The sequence below is a fragment of the Trachurus japonicus genome, chromosome 17 (assembly GCF_045865225.1).
Source record: "Trachurus japonicus isolate A0001 chromosome 17, Traja_1.0".
Taxonomy (NCBI): domain Eukaryota; kingdom Metazoa; phylum Chordata; class Actinopteri; order Carangiformes; family Carangidae; genus Trachurus; species Trachurus japonicus.
This window is the reverse complement of record NC_140923.1, coordinates 30,423,444-30,446,589: the sequence shown is the minus strand read 5'-3', so window position 1 is coordinate 30,446,589 and position 23,146 is coordinate 30,423,444. Positions and strand designations below refer to the sequence as shown.

General features: G+C 43.4%; 3 protein-coding genes across 3 annotated transcripts; 2 read left to right on the top strand and 1 right to left on the bottom strand.

Moving 5' to 3' along the window:
• Positions 1–102: 102 nt before the first annotated feature.
• On the bottom strand, positions 103–9,832 carry prmt5 (protein arginine methyltransferase 5). The gene is made up of 16 exons (XM_085804960.1): positions 9,651–9,832; positions 9,228–9,346; positions 8,217–8,302; positions 7,907–8,041; positions 7,692–7,804; positions 7,533–7,582; positions 7,263–7,426; positions 7,019–7,180; positions 6,849–6,926; positions 3,755–3,813; positions 3,485–3,607; positions 2,664–2,839; positions 2,244–2,447; positions 1,178–1,288; positions 1,011–1,075; positions 103–904 (listed from the first exon to the last, which is right to left on the bottom strand). The coding sequence occupies exons 1-16, from the start codon at positions 9,815–9,817 to the stop codon at positions 752–754; spliced, it is 1,965 nt and encodes a 654-aa protein (XP_085661086.1). The 5' UTR covers positions 9,818–9,832; the 3' UTR covers positions 103–751.
• Positions 9,833–10,542: 710 nt separating this feature from the next.
• Positions 10,543–11,550, top strand: psmb11a (proteasome 20S subunit beta 11a). Its single transcript, XM_085805963.1, has one exon. The coding sequence runs from the start codon at positions 10,543–10,545 to the stop codon at positions 11,548–11,550; it is 1,008 nt and encodes a 335-aa protein (XP_085662089.1).
• Positions 11,551–11,954: 404 nt separating this feature from the next.
• Positions 11,955–22,097, top strand: psmb5 (proteasome 20S subunit beta 5). The gene is made up of 3 exons (XM_085804959.1): positions 11,955–12,193; positions 14,753–15,059; positions 21,451–22,097. Exons 1-3 carry the CDS (start codon positions 11,969–11,971, stop codon positions 21,732–21,734), a joined length of 816 nt encoding a protein of 271 aa, XP_085661085.1. The 5' UTR covers positions 11,955–11,968; the 3' UTR covers positions 21,735–22,097.
• Positions 22,098–23,146: the final 1,049 nt, after the last annotated feature.

Below are 23,146 nucleotides of genomic sequence, written 5' to 3'. Positions count from 1 at the left end.
TTAGTCGATGACATGAGGGTGAGTAGATAATGAGTGAAATTTGAATTTTGGGTGAACTATCCCTTTAACCTCTGAGCCAAAGAACTTGCAGAGCTTTTGGAGAACATTACAGTGTTGTCTTTATTAACATGATTCAAACATACAGAAACAAAATAAAAGGTATGAAGAGACAGCCCCCAAAAAACGTGGTATGTGACCTGAATACGTAACCCTCTTTTCACCCTCCTGTGCTGAGGAAAAGGGTGCTTTGTCAGTATGTAAGAATTGGTATGGAATGTGTATTGATAAGGCATAGGTCTAGGTGGATAGTGTCTGTGTGTATGTGTGTGTGTGTGTGTGTGGAATTGAGCCTGTTCAGAACGGTAGGGAAAACACATTGAAAAAGAAACAAAAAGCATGACAAACCAGTGGCGAGGTGTTTGACCTAATCAGGATGAGCCACAGCAATGACACACTTTGTGTCGAGGTGATGGTCCATGCCTGCTGAGACAGACCTCTGGAGCAAATTCTGAGAACACAGACTGAAAGATCTGGTTTACCCGATCTTAAACTTTCATGGCCAGCTCAGAAGTGCAACCACTGAACGTTTAAAACCCAGATGGGACTAAGGGCTCACACCTTAAGTCCAGGTTTAAACTGTGTGTATATATATAAAAAAAAAAAAGCATCAGGCCACCCCACTTCAACTGTCACCAAGTTGGACTGAATGGTGTGCGTGTACGCCAGTTGACGGGTGTGTGATGTGTCATCTTCACAGGCCGATGGTGTAGGAGCGTCCTGCTGGGTTGTGGATGGCGGAGCAGGAGGGCTCGGTCACGGCCCATTCGTACCACACCTTCTTCCCATTGTTGCAACGCCAGAATCTCACTGTGATGTCGTCATCCCGGGCTATGGAGATGGGTTGCTATTAAAAGAGACAGGGGAGAAGAATATTGCCCTGTAAATATTTGGGTTATTTTTATATCTAAAAGTCACAGGGACATTGAATAAGTAGTGACTGAATGACTCACTTTGAGGGGGAAGAGGATGGGGAACCAGGAGAACATTCCTGGTGAATGTGTTTCTGGTTTTATACCTGACACAAACAAATACACACAATATTAGTGTTCTTTTTTTTTTTTTTTTTTTTTACCTAATCTCAACATGAAAGGACTTTCTTTTCATTAAGCCGACTTACTGAGTGTGACGTCTTTGTACAGCGTGGTTTCAAAGTAGCCAGCAAAGCCATGGAGCACTGAGTTACAACCAACTGTGAATCTGAGGCACTGATACCGGTTATTGTTCATGTCTGAAAGAGGAGAGAAACGATGGTCAATATTTTCATGTCGCATTAAAGGAGAATTCCGGTCATTTTTGACCCCTAAATCGTTGTCCTGATGGTCACCCAGTGTTGGGCGGAGCAAAAAACGCGACTAAAATTGATGCAGGCAAACCAGAGTTACACCATTGGCTAGACGGCGCTAGGGATAGCAACAACGCTAACTTAAGGGGGCAATTCTTTCAACCACAACAAACACTCAAAAAACAATCAAATATCTATGACTGGAATCCTTATGACACACCACTGAACTCATATAGTGTACAGTATAAACAGTATAAACTTGGTGTTTTTGCATGTAATCACCTCAGACAGCCGAACTCTGAAACATCCTGGAAAGACATTACTATCTGATCGCAGAGCGCCTTCTCCCCGCCACAGAAACAAACACTTTTTCCTTGTTGTGATGATTTCTTTACAATAATAAACGGTCAGAGATATTTTGGACATTACCACTGCACTGCTCCAAAGTTTATTTTTGTAAAGAAATCATCACAACAAGGAAAAAGTGTTTGTTTCTGTGGCGGGGAGAGCAGGCGCTCTGTGATTGGATAGTAATGTCTTTCCAGGATGTTTCAGAGTTCGGCTATCTGAGGTGAGTGACTACATGCAAAAACACAAAGTTTGTACTGTTTATACTGTACACTATATGAGTTCAGTGGTGTGTCATAAGGATTCCAGTCATGTACCATAGATATTTGATTGTTTTTTGAGTGTTTGTTGTGGTTGAAAGAATTGCCCCCATAGGTTAGCGTTGTTGCTATCCCTAGCGCCGTCTAGCCAATGGTGTAACTCCGGTTTGCCTGCATCAATTTTTGTCACGTTTTTTGCTCCCCCCAACACTGATTTAGGGGTCAAAAATGACCGGAATTCTCCTTAGAGGAAATGTCTGTGGACTTTAGAGTTTAGTGTGCTTCTTATCTACCTCTTGTGGGGTGTGTGAAGGTGAAGCATGCTTTGGGTTCTGCCAGTTGATGGAAGTTATGGAGACGCACGACGTAGGGAGTCTCAAAGTGGCACTCTGGGTCCTTGTCACGCTCGCGGCAGCTGCGCACTTCATTGTAAAGCTTGGAGGAGGACAGAGGAGCCAGGAAGGACGTGTAGGAACAGGGGATGCTGACTCCGTCATCTGGAGGTGAAAAGATGAGATGGGGAGGGGGAAAGAGAAAGCGATTGGTGATGCACCCAAGCATAGGAGGTAATGAGGGGTAAAAAAAAAACCGCGTTCCACATTGTTTAATATGGTAAACAGCCGAAGGTGCTCAGCGGCTGCAGTATCTACATACTTGATGTTCTGAAATAAGAACCACTGTAGGAATCGTGTCCAACCACAGCAGTGATTTACCCTTGAGGAAGCGCTGCGCTCCATCTAAGCACTCTGGGGAGAGTTCGTTGTCGCCGAATGATCCGAGGAGCTCGCTGACGATGATGTCAGCTTTCTCTGGTGCTGCCCACTCCCGCATGTCACATGACACCACCGTCACCTGATCGCCCCACTCCTCAAAGCGCCAGTTCTCTAGCCTGAACAAGTTACAGCAAAAATGTTAGCAGTGCAAAAACCAGTTACATAAGCATTCAAAACGCCAGGTGCCAAAAGTTGTTGCATTTATAGTTTAAATACTAAAAATCGAATTCCAGGCACAGGGTTCCAACACATTTGAAATTTCTAAATTCCATACTTTTTCCAGACCCTAATTTCCAGACTTCTTGGTCAAAAGAATTTAAGTAATTTGTGACATTTTAGTAATTAGTGCAATTAATCGTTTGTTTTCATCATTTTATTTGTATGCCATTACGTCACCAAATAATTCCCAGGAGATTGTGGCTAGGTACAGTAGCGCATACAAAATAATTAACCCAAATAACTTCAGATAAGACCAAACACAGATATGTATTAAGATAAATATAGACATACATTTCCATACAATAGTTTCCATTTTCCATACTTTTCTAGACCTGGAAATGTACAATATTAAATTCCATACTTTTCCATATTTTCCATACTTGCATAGGAACCCTGGGGCAGTGCAACTTTGGGAAAGTTTTACACACCTACATCTGTGTATCATTCGATACCTCGGTGTTAGTGTGTTGACATTTTCCTATGTATGTTTCAGTGTGTCTGGACTAGTATATAAAAAAATAACAGAGCTGTAATGAACTCACGTGACTACAGCATTGGGATTCTTCTCCACAGCATACACCTTCAGCTTCCTGTCTGCCTGTCTGGCAGCACGCAGGGAAGCATTGACCAGTGGACCCCTGCCTGCTCCCAGCACCATCAACACTCTGCGTGAAAGAGAAAATATCATTTGAGAGACAATTCTACGGTCGATGCTCTGTGGTTTTCCTCACAGCTGTAAAGCTGTAGCACTTGTCTGGTATTATTCATTGAAGAGAGTGTTGTTGTTGTTGTTGTTGTGTTCTGCTACTCACTGGACATTTGTGTCTTTCTGCTCCTCAGGAACTCTGTCAAGTAGACACTTGTATACAGCCTGCAAATATAAACACAACACAAAGCATGTCTTTTTAGATCAACTTGCTTTTAAATCAGGTTTTATAAATAAGATAATCAAACAAGAATAAAATATGATCAACAAAATAACGCTAGATGTTAACCAAGATTTTCATCTGACAATATAAATTAAAGACAAAGACTTGTTATCTCAGCTCTATTTACTTGGAAATGATCACTCGTCTGTGTCAGACTGTCCAAACAGTAAATGCATCACAGGTAGGTTTTTTCAGAAACGAAGAAAGTCACTAAAGGAATCTGGATCCACCGTAAATGCTTCCTGGTGATGTATATTTAAAAAAATAACCCAACAGTTGGTCAGTGAACCACTGTTATCAAACTCTATTCTATGATTCACTGTTGGACCCGCCAAAAATATACTGTGCATGATGTCATATGATTCTTCACCGCTGACACCTTTAAGCCTCTAATCTCAATTTACACAAAAAGAGACAGGCCAGTGGCGTGCTACAAGTAAACGCATATATTTGTTTAGCGGTGAAATTATTTGGTGAGGCTTTTAGCTGGCTACACACCAAGCAGGGAAGGTTTTTCAAGCTGATTGAAGATCTGCTCGACTATAAGACAAACTCCCTATCCACCGCCAATATTAATGATCAGGTTTTCCTTGTTTGCAGGAACAGCTTCAATGAAATTCACAGTGAAGAATAAGAATGAGGGTTAAGTCCTCTCAGTGTGCTGCGGTGGCTACCTGTAGTTTTCATTTCAAAAAGCTTTCTTGATGGAGAGGCGTTCGATAACTGCTGTGGATCACTATACTACAGACAGTTCCTGCTGCACATTTATGGTCCTTTTCTATTACACAGTTACAGCACTACTCGACTTGGTTTTGGTCATTTTCCATTACAACTAAGGACTTCATAGTACCTCCCCAACATCGGCAGGATCGTCATAGTCTAGCTCTCTTTTTTTGGATCCTTTCATCAGCTCAAAACCCAATCGTCTGCACCTAGTTGGTAGACGACGGTGTGGTTTTCTGCACAGCAGCCAATAAACTTAGTGAAAGAACAATAATAGTCACACTACAGATGAATGGTCGCTTTTTCTGGTGTGTTTTTAAATCTCGATTCTTATGTCAGAGGTTGGGCTCATGACTCTTCCAGTGACGACACTCTGGTCAATCAGTGGCCAGCAGCCAGTTGACGTCATGTTTTGGTATCGGTCTCAGCTCACTTGGAACCTCGCTAAAGGCAATACAAAAAAAGTACCAGGTACCAGGTCCTATCCCTGGTGGAAAATCAATAAACTGAGTCGAGTCGAGTAGCGCTAGTGGAAAAGGGCCATTCGATATTACTACTACAACTTTATAGACAAAACAGCTCTGTGCACTATGTTTGTATCTCTGTTTGTGGATTTAGAGCTAGCGCTCTATGGTTTTCCACCGCTGTGATAATGTTCAGGTCAGGGCTGTAAACTAACTTTTTGGCTCACCTGCCAAGGGGACCGGTAGATGAAAAAATCTACCGGCCAAGGACATTTTTTACCGGCCAAATAATAAATTGCCTCTTTTCGTTACATATACATCAGTTTCAGCACTTTTCATTGAGATAACAGTATTTTATAGCAATACATGCTTAGAAAATAAGCCAAAGCCAAATAATTGTAATCTTATTGAATAATCCAAACATTCCAAATTGGGAAAACTAACAAACGAAACACTCCTTTTATTCTATTCTATTCTGTATTCTGTTACTCAGAGATGTTCACAAGTCTTTTTTTGCAAGTCCAAGTCAAGTCTCAAGTCTTTGTGGGGTGAGACTTCATCAAGTCTCAAGTCTTTGGTCACGAGTTCAAGTCAAGTCTCAAGTCTCCAAAAAATAAAAGTCTCCTGTCTCTTCTGGTTGTAATGACCCTTCTATCATCTGCTGCTATCCGGTCTACTAAGAATACTGCACAGCTAAATCTAAGAAATTTAAAGCATTTACTGTATTATTATCACTCCTTTATTAGCATACAGTACCTATTTATTAGTTGTTTATGATCATTTTAAATAGGCTATTGCAATGCAATATGAAGAAAACACACAATGAATTTTCCTTTAAAGAAAAACTGTATCTAGAATCAAGGCTGCTCTGCCCCTCTGCATGTGTCTGACAGATGAACTGCTGTTATTATTATTTTTTAATTAGCTCAGTCAACTCGTGGGGGCGTGTCGACCCGTGCAGACTTCCATACGGGCCTTCAGTCATATTTCGCAGCAAAAAAACAACAACAACTTATCCTACAGTAGCCTGATATGTGCCAGACCAGTTATGCAGCAGCTAGTCCCCGTGAAGGAGGGCCAGACAACAAACGTTGTGCCTCACCTGTACGGACGGTGCGGCTATAGGCTGTAATAAAAAAAATAAATAAAAAAAAAAGCCGGTTTACAGTCACCTGTCACTCACTCGCAGCTGACTGAGCTGTCAGAGGAGCTGCTGTCCCTCTCTCTCTTGTGTTTGGCTGCACTCTGGCACCAGCCAAAAATAATAATAATGATTGTTCACGAGTCCCAAAACACGAGTCCAAGTCAAGTCTGAAGTCTCTGTGTGTGCAACTCGAGTTTGAGTCGCAAACTGAGTCCTCATCTCTGGTCCATAGCTCCGTGAGCGCGAGAGAGATAGGCACGCACGCGCACACACACAGCTGCGGGGCAAAAGCGCTGTCAACCGGCGCGGAGTAATGCACGTCTGGTGTGGAAGGGAGGGCTCCGGCTCACGCGGCGCGCGGCGCTGTAGCGCTTCCGTGGTGTCCGCGTGTGACACTGGCGTGAGGCTACGTTGCTTCTGAGGGAAACTGTTTTCTACAGCGGGGTCGTCGGGGGAGCTACTTCAGTGCGACACAACAACAACAACACGGGACAAGCAGGACAAACATCTACCCGCCCCGGTGGCGTGTAGCCCTCCAAATTTAAGTCGCCAGGGGAATATTTTAGTCGCATTTGGCGAGTGGCGACCGTTAGTTTACAGCCCTGGTTCAGGTGGATGCAGTTAGTGCTTTGTCTAATGGCCTTACTTGCTGGTACTGTGAATATTTGATGGGATCCTTCTCAAACACTTCATACGTCTGAGACTCCAGGTTGTCCATGAGGGGCTACAAAGAAGAGGGAAAAAAACATTTTAGTCTTCCTTATCCCAAGGTTAAAAACAAGTCAGATGCACAAACAGTGATAAGAACTTTCTAACCTGAAGAGGAGACTGTAGGTAGTCTTCATAGCCCTTGGCGAAGAGCTCATACGCGTTTGGTGCTGGCCGGTTCTGGTTGAGGTATTCCAGGTACTGCAGGTAGGATCTGAAGTCCTTGTCAGTGTGTCGACTGGTGCCCGTGAAGATGAACTGAGCCTCCAACTGTGTAATGAGGTAGTTTTATTAAAAAACAACTCCACATTTGGTCGATAAATTAATTTTTCAACAACTTGTTCCTTCGTACCTTGAAAAGTCGGAAGATTATTCGCTGATGGGCTTTGGACAGAACAGGGAATCCTTTCTTATTGGTTAGGAAGATGCTGGTGGGAAGGATGGCTGCTTTGATAGGTTCCCCGAGCCACTTATCTATCACAGCTTCTGACGGCATGTCCGCTCCCACTTCAATCGCTTCAAGAATAGAACAAAGTAAATTTTTAGTAGCAGACATGACCATAATTATTTCTTAATACGCTGACTTTGCCCAAGGCAGCTGCTTCACAGTGTGCTCTCTCACCGAGACAGATCCTCTTGTTGTAATCACAAAGGGTTCTAAATGAGTGCCACCTGAAAGACCAGAGGCAAGTAAACAAAGTGAATCAGGATTTTAAAGGAAATCAATGACAACCGTTTTAGCATGCAGACAGCACTCGAGTGGGACTTTCATGACACTCACCAGCTCCAGGTCTTCTCATCAACACTAGTGTCATCGATGCAAGAGGTCGGCTCATTCTCAATGAGATCTTCCCGCATGTCCTCTGTCGACATTAACGGGACACGGATCCAGAACTACGCACACACAGAGAGGACAGCAGCGGTTAATTTATCTCAAGGCAACCTTCAAGGCAACCTACATTTAAACTGTTTTGTGACACAGCATGTTTGTCTTACATTTGAGGTGTGGTGTCCAGTGTGGACATGGTTTAGTAGCATTCGGGCTAAATTGGCGTTATTAGGGCCCCGCAGAGGAATCATGAAGACGGGCAGACCCAGGTAAGCTGAGAAGTTTAGCTCCTGCACCAGAGCCTGGAGAGAACCACAGGACAGAGAATAATGAGAGCATGAAGGGGAGGACATGTTAGAAGGGATACAGACAATCAGACTGGGCGCCATGAGTTCACTCATGCCACAAAAACTTTGAATCAAAACAGCCATCTTTACAAGTGTAAATCAAAGCAATTGTCCAAAGTGAGGGACTTACAGCCTCTGAGTTTCTGCGTTCTGTCTCGATTTCTGAATCTGTGTAGATCCATGGAGAGAGCTTCCCAACGATAAGAGTGTTCCAATCTAGATCAGAGCATAATAGACGTGTTAAAAAAGCATATTCAGTGTCATAAAACCCTTTGTTCTCCTAAGTCATCTAAGCTTTCAGTGACACATATTTGGAAAAAATCAAGTATGGAAAAAAGCAAAGAGGGAGTCCTGAAAGTCCTTTATGTTAGAGATGATCAGAGAAAGAGTTTTATATTAATCCCAATTGAAAAATGCAGTGTTACTGCAACAATAATAAAAGTTTCAGTCTTTTTGCTTTTTAAGGCCAGAATTTATTATTCTTATATCAACAGAGAAGAACAACTTTCCACCAACAGATTTTAAATTACAGATGTTGTAATTTATTTAAAAATATATCAACATGTTGTTAATAAACCAAACAAAAGGAGCAATATTCTCTCAGACCATAAACCAATTCTAAAACAAAATGTGAGACTGCTCTAGGGACCCCAAAGTGGGGTTCTTGGGGATTTCCAGCAAAAAAAAACTACAACCCCATCCATAAGCACCATATTGGCAGAAGATATGACTATTTTGGTTGTGGTTTTCAAACACTAACTGTAATAAAACATGTACAAGCTAAATTCTTATCAACTGTGGATCCATGGTTTCATTTGTCTCATCAATGTGGGGGTCCTTGGTGTCAGAAGTCAAAGTGCAACTGAATCTGAACCGGGACAGAAACAGAAATTGCTGTGACCATGTTCATTCATTACAATGAGTTTATCTGAGTGGTTCGACCAGAAGAACAGAGTTCTTATTGCAGTTAATAATTTAGTCTTGATCTGTCATTCAATAAAACCATCAAGTCCTGCATCCATCTATGGTGTTACAATGGGCCTAATCTAGGATAGACGGGTACAGTTATCACATGCATAGAAAGAGCGTACAACAAGTTAATACCTGACATAACAGATGATGACAGACTATAAACACTAACCTCTTCCACACAGCAGCAGATCGGAGCGGGTCTGAGCACCAGGTCGGGATTTAGCGGGATCCAACTCGTACTCTCTGTTGAACCTCGGGTGGAACAGGGGCATGCACAGGAAATCAAACCTGGACACCAGAGAGAGAAAGCAGAGTTTTAACACTGGTGTGATTTATAATGTCAACCAGAGGTGAAGCATAAATCCTCTTTTAGCTTAACCATTCCCCAGGCAGCTTGCAAACTTTGACAGTATAGCCTGTACGAGTATGAGAGACAGGACACCCGAGTCCAGCATCGTTGTGATTGGGCACGTGCTGGTAATTCACCGGCTAGCTTAGCAAAGCATCACGCACTACGCTAGCAAACTAGCCCGCCTCTCTGATAAACACTTTTACTGAAAAAATGACCCGTAGCGTGCTGCACGTTCCTCACCCGAGTTTGGCGACCACGGCTAACGTGTCAGCGACCTCCGGCACACAGTTCAAGTCTCTCCCGCAGGACACCCTGCTCCCCGTACTGGCAGACGCCATGATTTTAGCCGACTGAATGATTGACTGGGACCATCTCGTTGTGCTGGTTTTCGAGGAAACTGACGCCATCTTGGATCTGCAAGGACGTGCGCGGTCATTGCACAGCAAAGAAGTTTAGAGCCGAAATGCCTTCAAAGCTCCGTCAGTTGCACGACTCGTAAATTACCGCGATAACTGTGCATCGAGGGTCTGGAGCAGTGATGTCTTTTTTTTCTCTCTTTTCTTTTCTTTTTTTTTTACTTTCTACAGAAATATTTAGCAAAACAATCACTTTTTAAGGTGGAAAAATATTAAAATAGTAGTAAGAATAACTAGACAAATTATCATTTATGTTTCCTCAGACAAATTATTAGGCTACTGAGAAATTGTTACAGAATATCGAAAGAAAATGTATTATAAAAATGAAAATCCTGCTGTTGTTCCCTCATTCAACATCAAACTGAAAATGATGACAAAGATGAGTATTGACTTGCTCACAAATAACAAAATGGTTTGATCTCAAAGCAAAACACAACGTTTGCAGAAAATGGCTTCTGTGGATATCACTTTCACAGCAGGCAATATCATTTATGTCCACTCAAATGCTTTGTGTGTATGTGTGTGTGTTTTCATATTTTGGAGGGCTAGCCTATAAAAGGTGTGTCTTCTATAGACACTAGATGGTAGATAACAGAGTAAGCAGTTGCAGCAGTGACCACTTAAAACACAGGGATATACAAAGCTTTTTTTCAGGATGATTTGACTTTGATTTTCTGATCAACAAATCTCATACTATCTGCATTTGTGTCACCAGTATGGCTCTAGAAGATATTTGCGGTTTCAAGGAGACTCCTGTGTATCAAGAATGGTTTTCTGCATCATCTTTGGGAAGTAGTACAGTGTCATCTCTTCATCTGACTGACTATTCAACAACCCAAGAAGTACCACTAAACTTTTTGATACCACCTTTGTCGAATTCTGCCTTTGTCAACCACAGACCTTCATTCCCAACCAAGCGGTCGACGTCAGTCCGCAGGCCTTTCCCTCTGTCTCATGGAACGACAACCCTCGGTTTTATTTTCCAAGGGGGTGTCATTGCAGCTGCAGACTCACGTGCCAGTGCTGGGGGGCTTGTTGCCTGCCCAGCTGTTCATAAGGTTACCCCAATTCACTCCCACTTGGTGGTCACCTCCTCTGGCAGTGGCGCAGACTGCATGCTGTGGGAGCGAATTCTGACTAGAGAGATCAGACTCTACCAGCTGCGGCACAATCGCCGCCTCTCAATACGCGGCACTGCTAAACTCCTGTCATTCATGCTGCACCCCTTCAAAGGGACTGACGTGTGTGTGGCTCTCACGTTGTGTGGCTGGGACAAGGAAGCAGGCAACACTGAGTGTGCAGACGCATCCTCTTTTACTGGCGATAGCTCCTCAGCTACTGTTAGTAGCCATGATTTTCCTACAATGGCATGTCCCACATCCTCTAACAGTGGCCCACAGCTGATATATGTGTGCAGCGATGGAGCCAGACTGCAGGGAGATGTCATCTCTGTGGGTTCTGGTTCTCCTTATGCTTATGCAATCCTGGATATAGGACTGAGGTGGAGCCTGAGCAAAGAGGAGGCCATCTCTTTGGCAAGAGAGGCTGTGTTCAGAGCCACTCACAGGGACGCCTACTCAGGAAACAGTGTAGACCTCTTCCATGTTACAGCCCAGGGATGGAAACAAAGAGAGAGGGAGGATCTGAAAGAGGAGTATTATAGAGACATGGAGAGGAGGGCAAAGATAGTGGAGGAAAGAAAAAGACTGACAGAACTGAAATGAATGGTGCAGTGGAAGGGGGATGGAGTCAAGTTGTAGACTGGTTAGAATAGTCACGTTTTCAGAGATAACATTTCTTCCTTTTAGTTTTTGACTATTCGTAATTTAACTGCCTTTTCTTGCCAGAAATTTCTTCTTTTTTTTTTTTTTTTACTCCAGCAACTTTATTTAATTTATGTATTTATGTAATAATTGATAAACCTCAATACAATAAGAGAGTGCCTTGGAATCATTTTTTTTTTTTTTTATGTCTTTGTCTGTCCTCCCAGTTGACCAAGGCTACTTGTTTTGTCCATCACTGCGCTCCAGCCTCAGTCCTCCACAGCCACTGGGGGCGCTGCGGGGTCCTGCCGCAATGACTCAAATAAATGTCCCTGGGTTTACGCGGCGGAAGCGGCTCGTTCATCAGACAGTTACAAAGATGGCTCTCGCTAGTGTGTTGAACAGTGATTGTGCGGATTTTTCTTTTGATAAGTGTCAGCCTTTTGGATTTGGTTGCGGAGCCGAGCAGAGCGGCCTGGGGTTTGACGCCACTCCCGGAGACAGCCTCAGTTTTTCGGTGAAGAACCCGCTGTGTGCCGGGGGCGACGATGGCGTCGAGAGGAAAATAGAGTTCCTGCATGGGACCACCACCTTAGCATTCAAAGTAAGTTAGCGAGTACGTAACTGTGGCTTGCTGGCATCGAACAGCAATAAATTATAGACATAGCCGTCCAAGTAAACGTCAGGTGACTAATACAGAGAGTAGCTTCACGTTTTAGAGCTAACGGAAGGACCACAGGCTGTAGATACGGACCCACACTGAGGCTAGCATAGCTAGCTCGGCTACAAACCGCCTTCTCATTGCAGATGCTCACGGAGCCACTTGTCACTGTTTGTGTTTGACGTGTCTGTCATAAGAGCAAATGCGTAATATAACAATGTCTGTGTGTGGTTTTGACTCTAATGGCACCCTGCATTGTGTAACCATCTGCCCTATGCCCTTACGTGCACACAGGTTGTGAATTGTGAATTTGTAAACCGCGCCTGTGCTCAAACTCACATGCAGTCGGCTTATGTTAGTAACGTTAAGGCGATGGCGCAAATGACGAATACCGACTAACTGCTTTTTGGGTTTAACATAAAGCTTTATCAACTTTTGCGTTTCGAGTGTGACAGGTGCTTTCTTCTGTTGAGCAGTTGCAACTAAATGGAAATGTACTAACGTAGGTTAGTATATTAAACTAGTTAGGCTAACTAGTTTAAACAGCGCCCTCATAGAGGCGAAGGAGAAGGGGATATACATAAAACGCACATTCAGTCATCAGATTTGACATTTAGTGCAAACTTTTAACCCCAATAAAGTATTAATGCCCCTCTGAGGCTAGGTATAATAACGTTTTTGAAATTGAAATTAATTGTACATTATGGGATCTAGAAGGTCAGAAGTTAAATATAAAATTTTAATGATGAATCTTGACTGAATCTTGACTTTCAACCTTTAAAGTGATCTCAGTTCAAATTGTAAGTTAATGTATTCACAAGGCAAGCTTTAAAGTTGTAAAAGAAGAGGTGTTATGGTAGGAAGGAAAACATACCATACAAATCAAAACTTATTTTTTGCATGTAGTATTTTCCATGTGTTTATCTAACTATAATTGAACAGAGAATGACATTCAAATGGAGAAAAACTGAATATGTGGTTTCAGTAAAACCTCACCAATGTCAAGAATTTAAGTATAAAACATTTTCCTTCAAGACGTCAGCACGAGCAGCCACCCACACATGTGTATTCTCCTTGGATCTCGTGTGGGAGCACAGAACAAAGTAGGAGATCCTGAAGCGCTGTCATATAAATAATGCTGTCAAGCAGGGGATGGGTTTTCTAAAAAGTTCAAGGCACACTGCTTACTTGTACTGCAAAGATTTAGTGAGAGCTTAAAATTAGATTAAAGTCAAGTGATTCCTGTAGGGTTTGCATTCCCCTAAAAGAATAAGTGGATACTGTTATTTTGTAATTATCAACAAGACAGATGAAAACACCAGTAACAACAATGGATTTTATGCAAACAAGATGGGGTAATGGCTGCATATAAATTCTGCCTCTGTGTCACATTGTTGTCCATAAACTATTAAAAACACATAAAAGAGCCACAGTCTTCCATCTGGGAGACTCATATCTTGTCATAAGAATGAAAAGCCATAGCAACTTTCTCCTTTCCATTTGTCAAAGGAGCAGAGCAGTGTAAATACTGAATACTGTTCCTGCAGTAGGTTTTGGTCTCTTCAGGGGATTTACTGATAAAAAGAAAAGATAAATAACGGCAACTTTATCCCTTAATCCCAGAGCGAGGTGGAGGCCGGCTCCGTGAAAACCTCCCCAGCAGGCATCTTCCTCTGACTGGACAAATCTATTGTCTTCATTTCAGTAATGCACCACTGTTGTGACTGTCAGTTCACTGATTGTGGATTTTTGAGCAAAGAGGAAAAGAAAAACCTCTGGCCTCTTATCTTTCTGGCCGAGCTCAAACCATGTATTGCTCTGTGACAGCTGTAGAGCTGCTGCACATTTCTGCCTTGTTTACACAGAAGCTAACAGGTGCAGTAATTCTAACATGCACACTTTCATTGGTTTATTAATCCTGCAATCTGTAGTGTCAAAGGGATAGTTAAATATTTTGGCAAATTGGCCCATTGCCATAATCCCTATAGTTTTAGGAGTAGGTTCGTTACCTTTAATTGTCGGTGCAAGCTATTTTTAGAACGGCGGAGCAGAGCCGTGAGCTGCTCAGAGCTATGCTACGGAGGCTAATGGGATTTCTTGGTTTACCTCATCAAACCAATCAAATACACAATCCAACAACTCAAACGCTCTGGTGGACAAGTTGTGACCTGCACATTCACCACGCTATGATATAATAACAGAAAGTTACGAGACAGAGTTGTTTTAGAGGGAAATTCATGCAAAACCGCTCATGAGCATTCCCGTCGGGGGCAGTTTTTCAACACGCAGTCTCTGCATTTGCCTCGAAAACAGGGCATAAAGGCAACAAACCTACTCCTTGGACTATAGGGATTATGGCAATGGGCCAATTTGCCAAAATGTTGAACTATCCCTTTAAACAAACATGCACACAGAAATGGTGCTTCCAAATGTGAACAAAATGATCAAACGACTGCTGTGTGGTTTGTGCGACTAACACATGGCCCCCTTGTTGTCTCCCAGTTCCAGCATGGTGTTATTGTTGCAGTGGACTCTCGGGCCACCGCAGGCTCTTACATCGCATCACAGACAGTAAAGAAGGTGATTGAGATCAACCCCTACCTGCTGGGCACCATGGCCGGAGGAGCCGCAGACTGCAGCTTCTGGGAACGTCTTCTGGCCCGACAGTGCCGCATCTACGAGCTCCGCAACAAGGAGCGCATCTCGGTGGCAGCGGCCTCCAAGCTGCTGGCTAACATGGTGTACCAGTACAAGGGCATGGGACTCAGCATGGGAACCATGGTGTGCGGCTGGGACAAGAGAGGCCCAGGTAAACACAGCAGCTATTTATGTACTGTTCTCAATGGGCAATTCTATAAGGGGTAACATCAATACATTTACTAGTACACGATCAATCAACGATGTAAGGTCGCGAGTTAAAGTGGCAATTTTACGCTTTCTGGTTCCAATATAAGGATTTTCTGCTTTTCTGGCAGACAACTGCAGCTTAATCAACAATGGAAATGCTTTGGAGCCCTTTACTACAATTCAATATCAGATTTCAGTGGTTCAAGGAAAACGGCTGAAAACTAGATGTAAAAGACAAAACTGTCTTTGTCCTCTAGAGACAGACAACACGATTTTGTGACCTATTGCAGTGAATATTCAGAGTTCTAACTGAAGATTTTAGAGGTCTCCTCATTCCTGTTTTAGCTTGTAGAGCAGTGGTTCCCAACCTTTTTTGGCTCGTGACCCCATTTTGAAATCACAAATTTCGGCTGTCAATCAAGATGCGCCAGCAAAAATATTTTTATCAGTAATTTTAAAAAATCAATTACTGGACATTTCACCCCATTTGAATTCCAGGCGACCTGATGTGGGGTCCCGACCCCAAGGTTGAAAAACACTGTTGTAGAGTTTTCAACAGGCAGTTTTTATGTTAAAGTTATGTTATTTTATTTGTACCAGTTATCTATAGATAACACCAACACCATTTACTTTGATAATATGTGTAAAGCTGCGTTCACACCGGACCTTTTGTTTTTAGAACGAGCGACGGGTTTACATGTTAAGTCAATACAAACGAGCGATGGAGCGTTTTATCGCCCAGGCGAAAAAACGCTGGGGCTCGGAGCGACAGCGACGGAGCGTCGGAGCGTTTTTTCGCTCGAGTCGCTCCTGTCGCTCGAGATGAGAAATCCCAACTCTCCGGCCGTCAGTCGCTCAGCTCTGATTGGCTGCCGTAATCGGTGGTGCCGGTGTAAACAGAAGCACATGGCAGTGGGCATGATGTCATCGATGCGAAAATGTGAGTCCTGGCTCTGTGCCAAATTGACGAGCGTCTGCAGCTGAGCGACGGAGCGGTTTTTTCAGAGCGATACGAGCGACAGCGACAAAAATAAAAGGTCCGGTGTGAACGCACCTTTAGGGACAAATTAAAACTGAGCACAAATAATTTGCCTTCTATTGGCATATTAGTGTGCAGGGAAACATTATTGTAGCATGCTAACTTTATCATAGAGCTGTAGCACAGTATTCCAATACTAGCCTATTATTAAAAAAATACCATGTTTTGTTTAGTACCAACACTAACACCAATATCCTGTGTCTGTGTGTGGGAGCTGTGTGTGTGCTGTCCTCAGCTTTCTCTCCCTGTGCTCTGATTTCACTAAACATGACAGCAACAAAATGAGAGGTAGGGCTGAAAACGTAAGTGCTCTTGCAGTCCGTTCACAGCTTGTCGGCAAAGTAGACGCACAGCAAAAAAAAGGCATTATTTCCGCAAAGCCTGTCTGAAAGATGTTTTAAATCTGTGGAGACCAAGGGAGCCGACATTCAACTCAGACAGGCTGACAGACATACAACCTGTCTGATTATTTTGTGACTTTTTTTCCCACCATCTGAGATAGACAAGACAATGTAGGGAAATGATACCTGTTGAATTTGCTCATTTATCTTATCAACTAACTTATTTTGGAAACATCTCTATATGCAAACATAATTTTCACATTGCAAGGTGATTGAAAATCACAACAACAACAGAGATATAAATCCATAAAAGCCGAGGAAGAAACCATAGCAACAGAGGCAATACACAATTTGGACTGAATCAGCACTGGTAATGGTTATCATGTACATTTTGTTTCAATAATTATTTCTATTATTAGAACCAGAATAATTATTTCTATTATCAGAAAAAGCAGGGCTGATAAAGGATGTAGTCTAATTATGAAACTCAAACCCAGTGGTTGTTAGCCCGCACACTGCAGCAGTGCTCCGAAGTAGACTGAAGACAAAAAGCTCAGTACACCTCCTAGACACAAGTCTGCACTCTGAGCCCATTTTTCTAGGTTTCTATTCAGACAAATTAGATTTAAAATGACAATAAATGAGAACAGATTTGTGGTAATTGTTCAAAATTGAGACATTAAAGCAAGTGTCGTACCAAGCTCATTGTGATGACACTCAGCTCAAGTGATGAGCATAATATTCCACTCTGAATGCACAGATCATATGGCAGTGTCCTTATTGGTAGCATTCATCATTTCTCAGACTGTGGCTGAACATCTGTAGTTAACACAGCATCTGTAATCCAGGTCTGTTCCTGTAATGCAGTAGCAGTTCAGACAAAAATAACCTTCTACAAACTTAATGCATTCAATAGTTGAAAGAAAATCTCCAGTTTTTTGTTGCCCTTGACATACTGTATGCTGCTGCACTAAGTACAAACACACTAGTAGTTTGCAGAGTCAACCACTAGATGGTGCTGCCGCTTCTCTTATGCTCTGGCCCTCTTAAACTCAAAAGCTGTGATTTGATTTTTTTTTATTTTTTTTTTGGATGGCGCGCAGTGTGGGGCCGTTCATCACAGAAGGTGTGCTTAAAGAGGCCGCCACAGCCAGACAGTAATGGGAAATCGATGAGGCTGGGACTGTGGGCCAGCAAGAGTGCGGCGGGATGATGGACGTTGGGTCTCAGCCCCGAACAATTGGGTCGCATGCATAATGCCGGTACACCCCAGTGGAGATCGATGCCGGCTTTGTCTGGAGAGCAGAGCGGCCCGCGTGAACAATGACGGCCCCCCCGCGGTATATGCCAACAAACCACAAATGACACGTTTTTAAATCCCGGCTAATCAATTGGGGAAATAATGATCCCTTTTTATAAGTTCAGTAGGTGTGCGAGCTTAGCCGTGGTCCTGCAGTGTGAATGATTGAACGCAGAGGTAAATGTCATGTAAATTAAATCAATCGTGATTAGGCGGGAAGCTCATTAGCTGGCTACAATCACGTCAAGAGCACTTATTCCCCTGATGGAGTGCCTTTAAGCTGCATGGAGAAATGAATTAAACAAAAGCTATGTTGAGAAGCTTCACAAATATGTATCTATGTAACAACATAAATGTTGTGACACTTGTAATCATGGTACAGTTGATTTCCCCCTGCCATAACTTTGCTTTATATTGATCCAAAAAGTTCCCTCTGATGCTCTTCACATGGACATGGAAAAGATCAATAATAGATATGATTAAATGTGTCACAACAAAACAGTGAAGTAGTCTATTACACAAGAGCAACTGTACCATGTCAGTTTTATAACCATTCCCAAGAGTGTGATACGACCCCCCCCACCCCCCACCACCCCAACTCATTCTGTTGAGTCTCCTTCCTCTTGATCCGGTGGTGAATACTACTGGGAAGGACAGATGACGGATAGACACTGACCTATTTGATGCTAGCCACCCATCCATTGCACTGTGCTCCTCACCTACCTCTAAAAGCTGTCAGAACAGCCAGCTGCACCGGCCTCTGTTTCTTCAAAAAAAGAAAAAAAAATCCTCCTTAAGCACCTGTCAGTTGATTGATGGAGTGGAAGGAGTCTGTCTTGGCTGCCAGTGTTACAATGCTCCACCATCCATTCAGCGTGCCCCCACTTATCCTTCAATGTGGGCCTTATGAATCTCACCCATCCATTTTTTTTTGTTTTTTTCAGAGAGCGCTCATTGAAGCCTAAGTGTTTTTTTTTTGTTTTTTTTCTTGCGTCACTGTTTAAGCTGCATGATAAGTGATATTGCATCGGGGCTCTACAAAGACCCCAGGTGTGTTTGGAAAAAAGGAATGGATGTGGGAAGTGTTATTCGGTGCCGCTCTGCTTCTATACTTGGACCTCCTAAAGAGTCCTCATCCACCTCCGTCAACTACGCTACTCAACACGAGAGCCTGCCTTTTACAACTCTCTCCCAGCCTATTATGTTTTTAACGAGTCCCTTACAGTTTTCAAGAGGAACAGGCAGGTCTCAGAATGGCAAATTACCCCCGTGCATAGACAGGCACTGGATGATTATCATGGCAAGCTAACGACAGGCTGAGGAAGCTGCAATTTGCTAGTTGAAAGCAATGGTAAGCTGCTTTTTTTTTCTTTTTTTTCTTTTTTTTCCGGAAAAGCAAGTGGCTCTCTACCCCTAATAGACTGCCACTAGTGGAGCTGAGGAACTCCGCAAGCGAGGATGTAGAATCTGAGGACATTTTGAAGTGTTTTTTAATGTGTGAGATGAGCGATAGCAGTGGGTATTAGGCGGCTCTGTATGCATGTGTTCCCGCATCTCTCCGTGCGAGTATCATTTTCACAGGTTTGTCTTTGTGAAAGCGCTATGAAAAACATGCCTTTTTTTTTTTTTCTTTTTGCAGCCAGTCTTTCTTACCATCTGCAGGCTTTGCTGTGGGCGAGCTCGCAGGCTGGTGCTACAGTCACCATGATCCACGTCACTCTAGAGCTACGGCCTGCCGAGTGTGCGTCTGTGTGCGTGCGTGTGTCACGGCGTGGAACAAAATGTCTCGCATGTGTCCGCCGAGCAAAGCTGTGGAGCAAACTGTCCTTCACAGGTTCATCAGAGCATTGTGGGTCTGCAGTGTGCGCATGGGGATTACATGTTAAGTCGGTTTTGTGTGGAGAGAAGCAGCGCCCTCCGTGCCACATTCGAGTGAGAAGAGAAACTGCAGAATGGAGTGGAGGGACATCGGTGTGCTTTACTCGTCTGATGTCCACAGGATGTGAACACGCTGTTGTTTTTTTGTCGTTGCTCCCCATTGAGGTGCGAGGTGCAGTTACCTGTGCAGCTCATGTTGCGGGTCGATAGTTAATTTTTGGCGTGCGTGCGCGGGGATCAATAAGGCCCGGAGTGCGGCCCCCGGGCAGACAGTGATGCGGCCTGCACCTCGTCAGCAGGTTCCGCGGCCGGTTTCGTTTTACTTGAAGAGGATGCAGCTGTTCATATCTGCGAGCCTGACTTCACTTGGAGAGGTTGCAGCTGTTCATATTCTCTCTCTTGAGGACACGGTGTATGTGAGCGCACACACTCGTAAGCGCATGTGTTTGTTGTGTGTGTGTGGGAGAGCAGCGATGTTGGATGTACACCACCATCTCATGTCTGTTTCTTTTCCTGACAGAGCTCAGCACCTACCGTCAGGAGATCAGAGGAAGCTTTAGCGGGAACACAACTCCCTACCGTTTCCTCCTACCCTCTCTTTACCTTTCTTTCTTCTCTCTTGACCTTTCCATATCCTTAAAAACTATACACTTTTGAGTTGGGACAACCTAATTACATACAAAAACATCTGTCAAGTATACAAGATCATGCATGGCTCAGCTCCTCCTCCATCATCCAGTTTTATTAAGTTCAAATCCTCTGCTATTAGAACTGCGCAAGGTGCGACAAAAAAAAGATTGCATAATCCCGTTAAGGAACACCACTTTCAGCCAGGCTGTGTTCTCATTCAAAGCACCACATCAATGGAACACAGTGCCACAATCAATCAGAGAATCTCCATCATATCACTCATTCCAAGCAAATGTTAAGAACTGGCTTGTAGACGGCCAAAGATGTGAGCACTGATGTTGATATTGTTGTCCAGAGTGTATTTATGAACGTGGACACACATCACTTTGTTGTCGTCCAAATGTGTATTTTATTATGTATGTATTTATGGGCAGTTGGTATGTGTTTGTGTTCTACCCTATGTGGTAGAAAATTTTATTCCATTGTTGTTCTTTTTTAACCCCCTGTTGTGTTCCCTTCGTCCATCCTTCTTTCGACAATCCTTTTCTCCTTCCTTCCCTCCCGTCGTCCTTACTTCTTCTTCCTTCCTCTTTTGATCCAATTGACCTGATCTGTTCCCTATCCCTTCATCTTTCTTTCCTTCCCTTTCCCCTTCCCTCTTTCCTCCCTTCTTTCCCTTCTTCCTTCTTTGAACAAATCTGTTCCCTCCTTCCATCCTTCCCTTTCCTTCTTTCCACAGTCCTTTTCCCCTTCCTTCTGTCTTCTTCTTCCTTGAACGAATCTGTTCCCTCCCTCCACTTTTCTTTCCTTCCTTCTTTCCTTTTTCCCTCACTTCCTTCCTTCCCTTCATCCTTACTTTTTGACCCAATTTACCCAACCTTTTCCCTCCCTCCTTCTATCTTTCCTTCCTTTTTACCTTCCTTCTCTCCTCACATCTTCCCCTTCGTCCTTCTTTCCTTCCTTCCTTGACCCAGGAGGACAACATGAGGGTTGCCTTGTACAATCTGGCAGAGGGATAATTGATGAAAACTAGCTTTTTAAGCTAATTCGAGTGCATTTACATGTGTGTGTGTGTTTTTTTATACAATGTTTATTAATGTGCATTGTCCCTTTTCAAATAAACTAAACTGAGACCTGTTTTTTTTTTTTTGTCGTTTCTCTCCAGGTCTCTACTACGTGGACTCGGAGGGAAACCGCGTGTGCGGCGACCTGTTCGCCGTGGGCTCGGGCTCCATGTACGCTTACGGGGTGATGGACAGCGGCCTGCGGCAGGACCTGAGCGTGGAGGAGGCCTGCGAGCTGGGCCGCCGCGCCATCTACCAGGCCACGTACCGCGACGCCTACAGCGGAGGGCAGGTCAACCTGTACCACGTCCACAGCGAGGGCTGGACCAGGGTCTCCCAGGAAGACGTGCTCATGCTGCACCAGCAGTACAAAGACCAGGCGTAGTCGGGAGTTTATTCTAGTATCCAATGTCTAAGTTGTGCTGAAATGTCAGTTAGGGTTGACACACAAATAAAAAGGACTCATCTGCCGATTGGCTTCACTTGTGTCACTTCTGTGGCTCAGTTTTGACCTGTTACTAGCTTCAATCTTTATATTGTACATTTTTAACCAGTTCAGTGAGCTCCATTCAGCCCGCACAATATGGGAGTATGATTTGAGTGTCTGCAGAGAGGAGCCCGATGACTCAAACATGCTTTAATATAGTGTGGGAGTAGTGTGAGCTTGCCCTACATATATTTAATTTGGTTCATACCCTGGGAAACTACATCTTTCTCAATAAAACCTGTCATGTTCTTTTTTTTCCAAGTGTGTTGTTTTTGTTTGAGTGCTGCTTTTCACCTTTAGGTCTCTGACGGTATTCTGTTGTATATCTCAGAGTCTACTCTATATGTAAATAGTCTCATCGCCTCATCTTCCTTTTGATGTCGTCTCTTTTGCCATTGTGTTGTGTTTACATTTCAGTCATCTGTTCCCCCAGCTGCTGGCATTTGGAGGTACATGCAAAAGGCTGTTTTTGTCTCATCTATACGTTGTGTGTTTATTACCACAGAGTAGCACTGTCTAAATAGAACTATTTAATTGCATACCACCAGCCCCAGTAATTGTGCCTCCTCGGTTGTAACAATGTGTTTTCTTCCCCTCATTGATAATGTTCCCTTCCTCTGCTCACGTTGCACAAATACGTCTTTTAATTGGAAGGGGAAATTTATTCTTTAATTCCTCCCCGACACACTTAACTTCTCAATGTGCAATGTTGTGTACCACCCTGCCATGGTGTTTTACAATGTAACGACCTGCGCTGGCAGTCTGTGCCCCTCCAGCAGTTTTATGGTTAGGAATAAACACTAATAAAGGGGATGGGGTAGACATCCCACGCCGGAGCGCTTCCAAACCATGGTTAAAAACTAGTTTCACAGGTGACTAGTTAGCAGATGGAATAGAAATGGGATTTCGATAAATGGAAGCGAGCGGGTCTCAACTGTGATTCTGCTCTTGGTAAAAGAATTGACGGGGAATTGCACCATCAATAGAAGCATATACTTGCAGAGTGACAGTGACTGTGTCCATGAAGATTTTCTAAAGTGGAACGAATATTATAAAAGCTTTAACACTAAGGGATCCTTAACCATCCCTGAAGCTTCCAGGATCCAGCTTTCAATGGGTTAAAAGAGAGGTTTCTCAGATGGACTCAATATGACTATAAATTACATCCTCATGATAACGGGTAAAGTCTGCACCCTCTGCCACTAAGTATCCAGCGTGCTGCATTGTCATCTAAGTATAGCGTGGGAAGGGCTGCCTTGATATAAAAAAAAAAATAGCCTTCTGTGAGAGGCTGCAATTTCACTCCATAA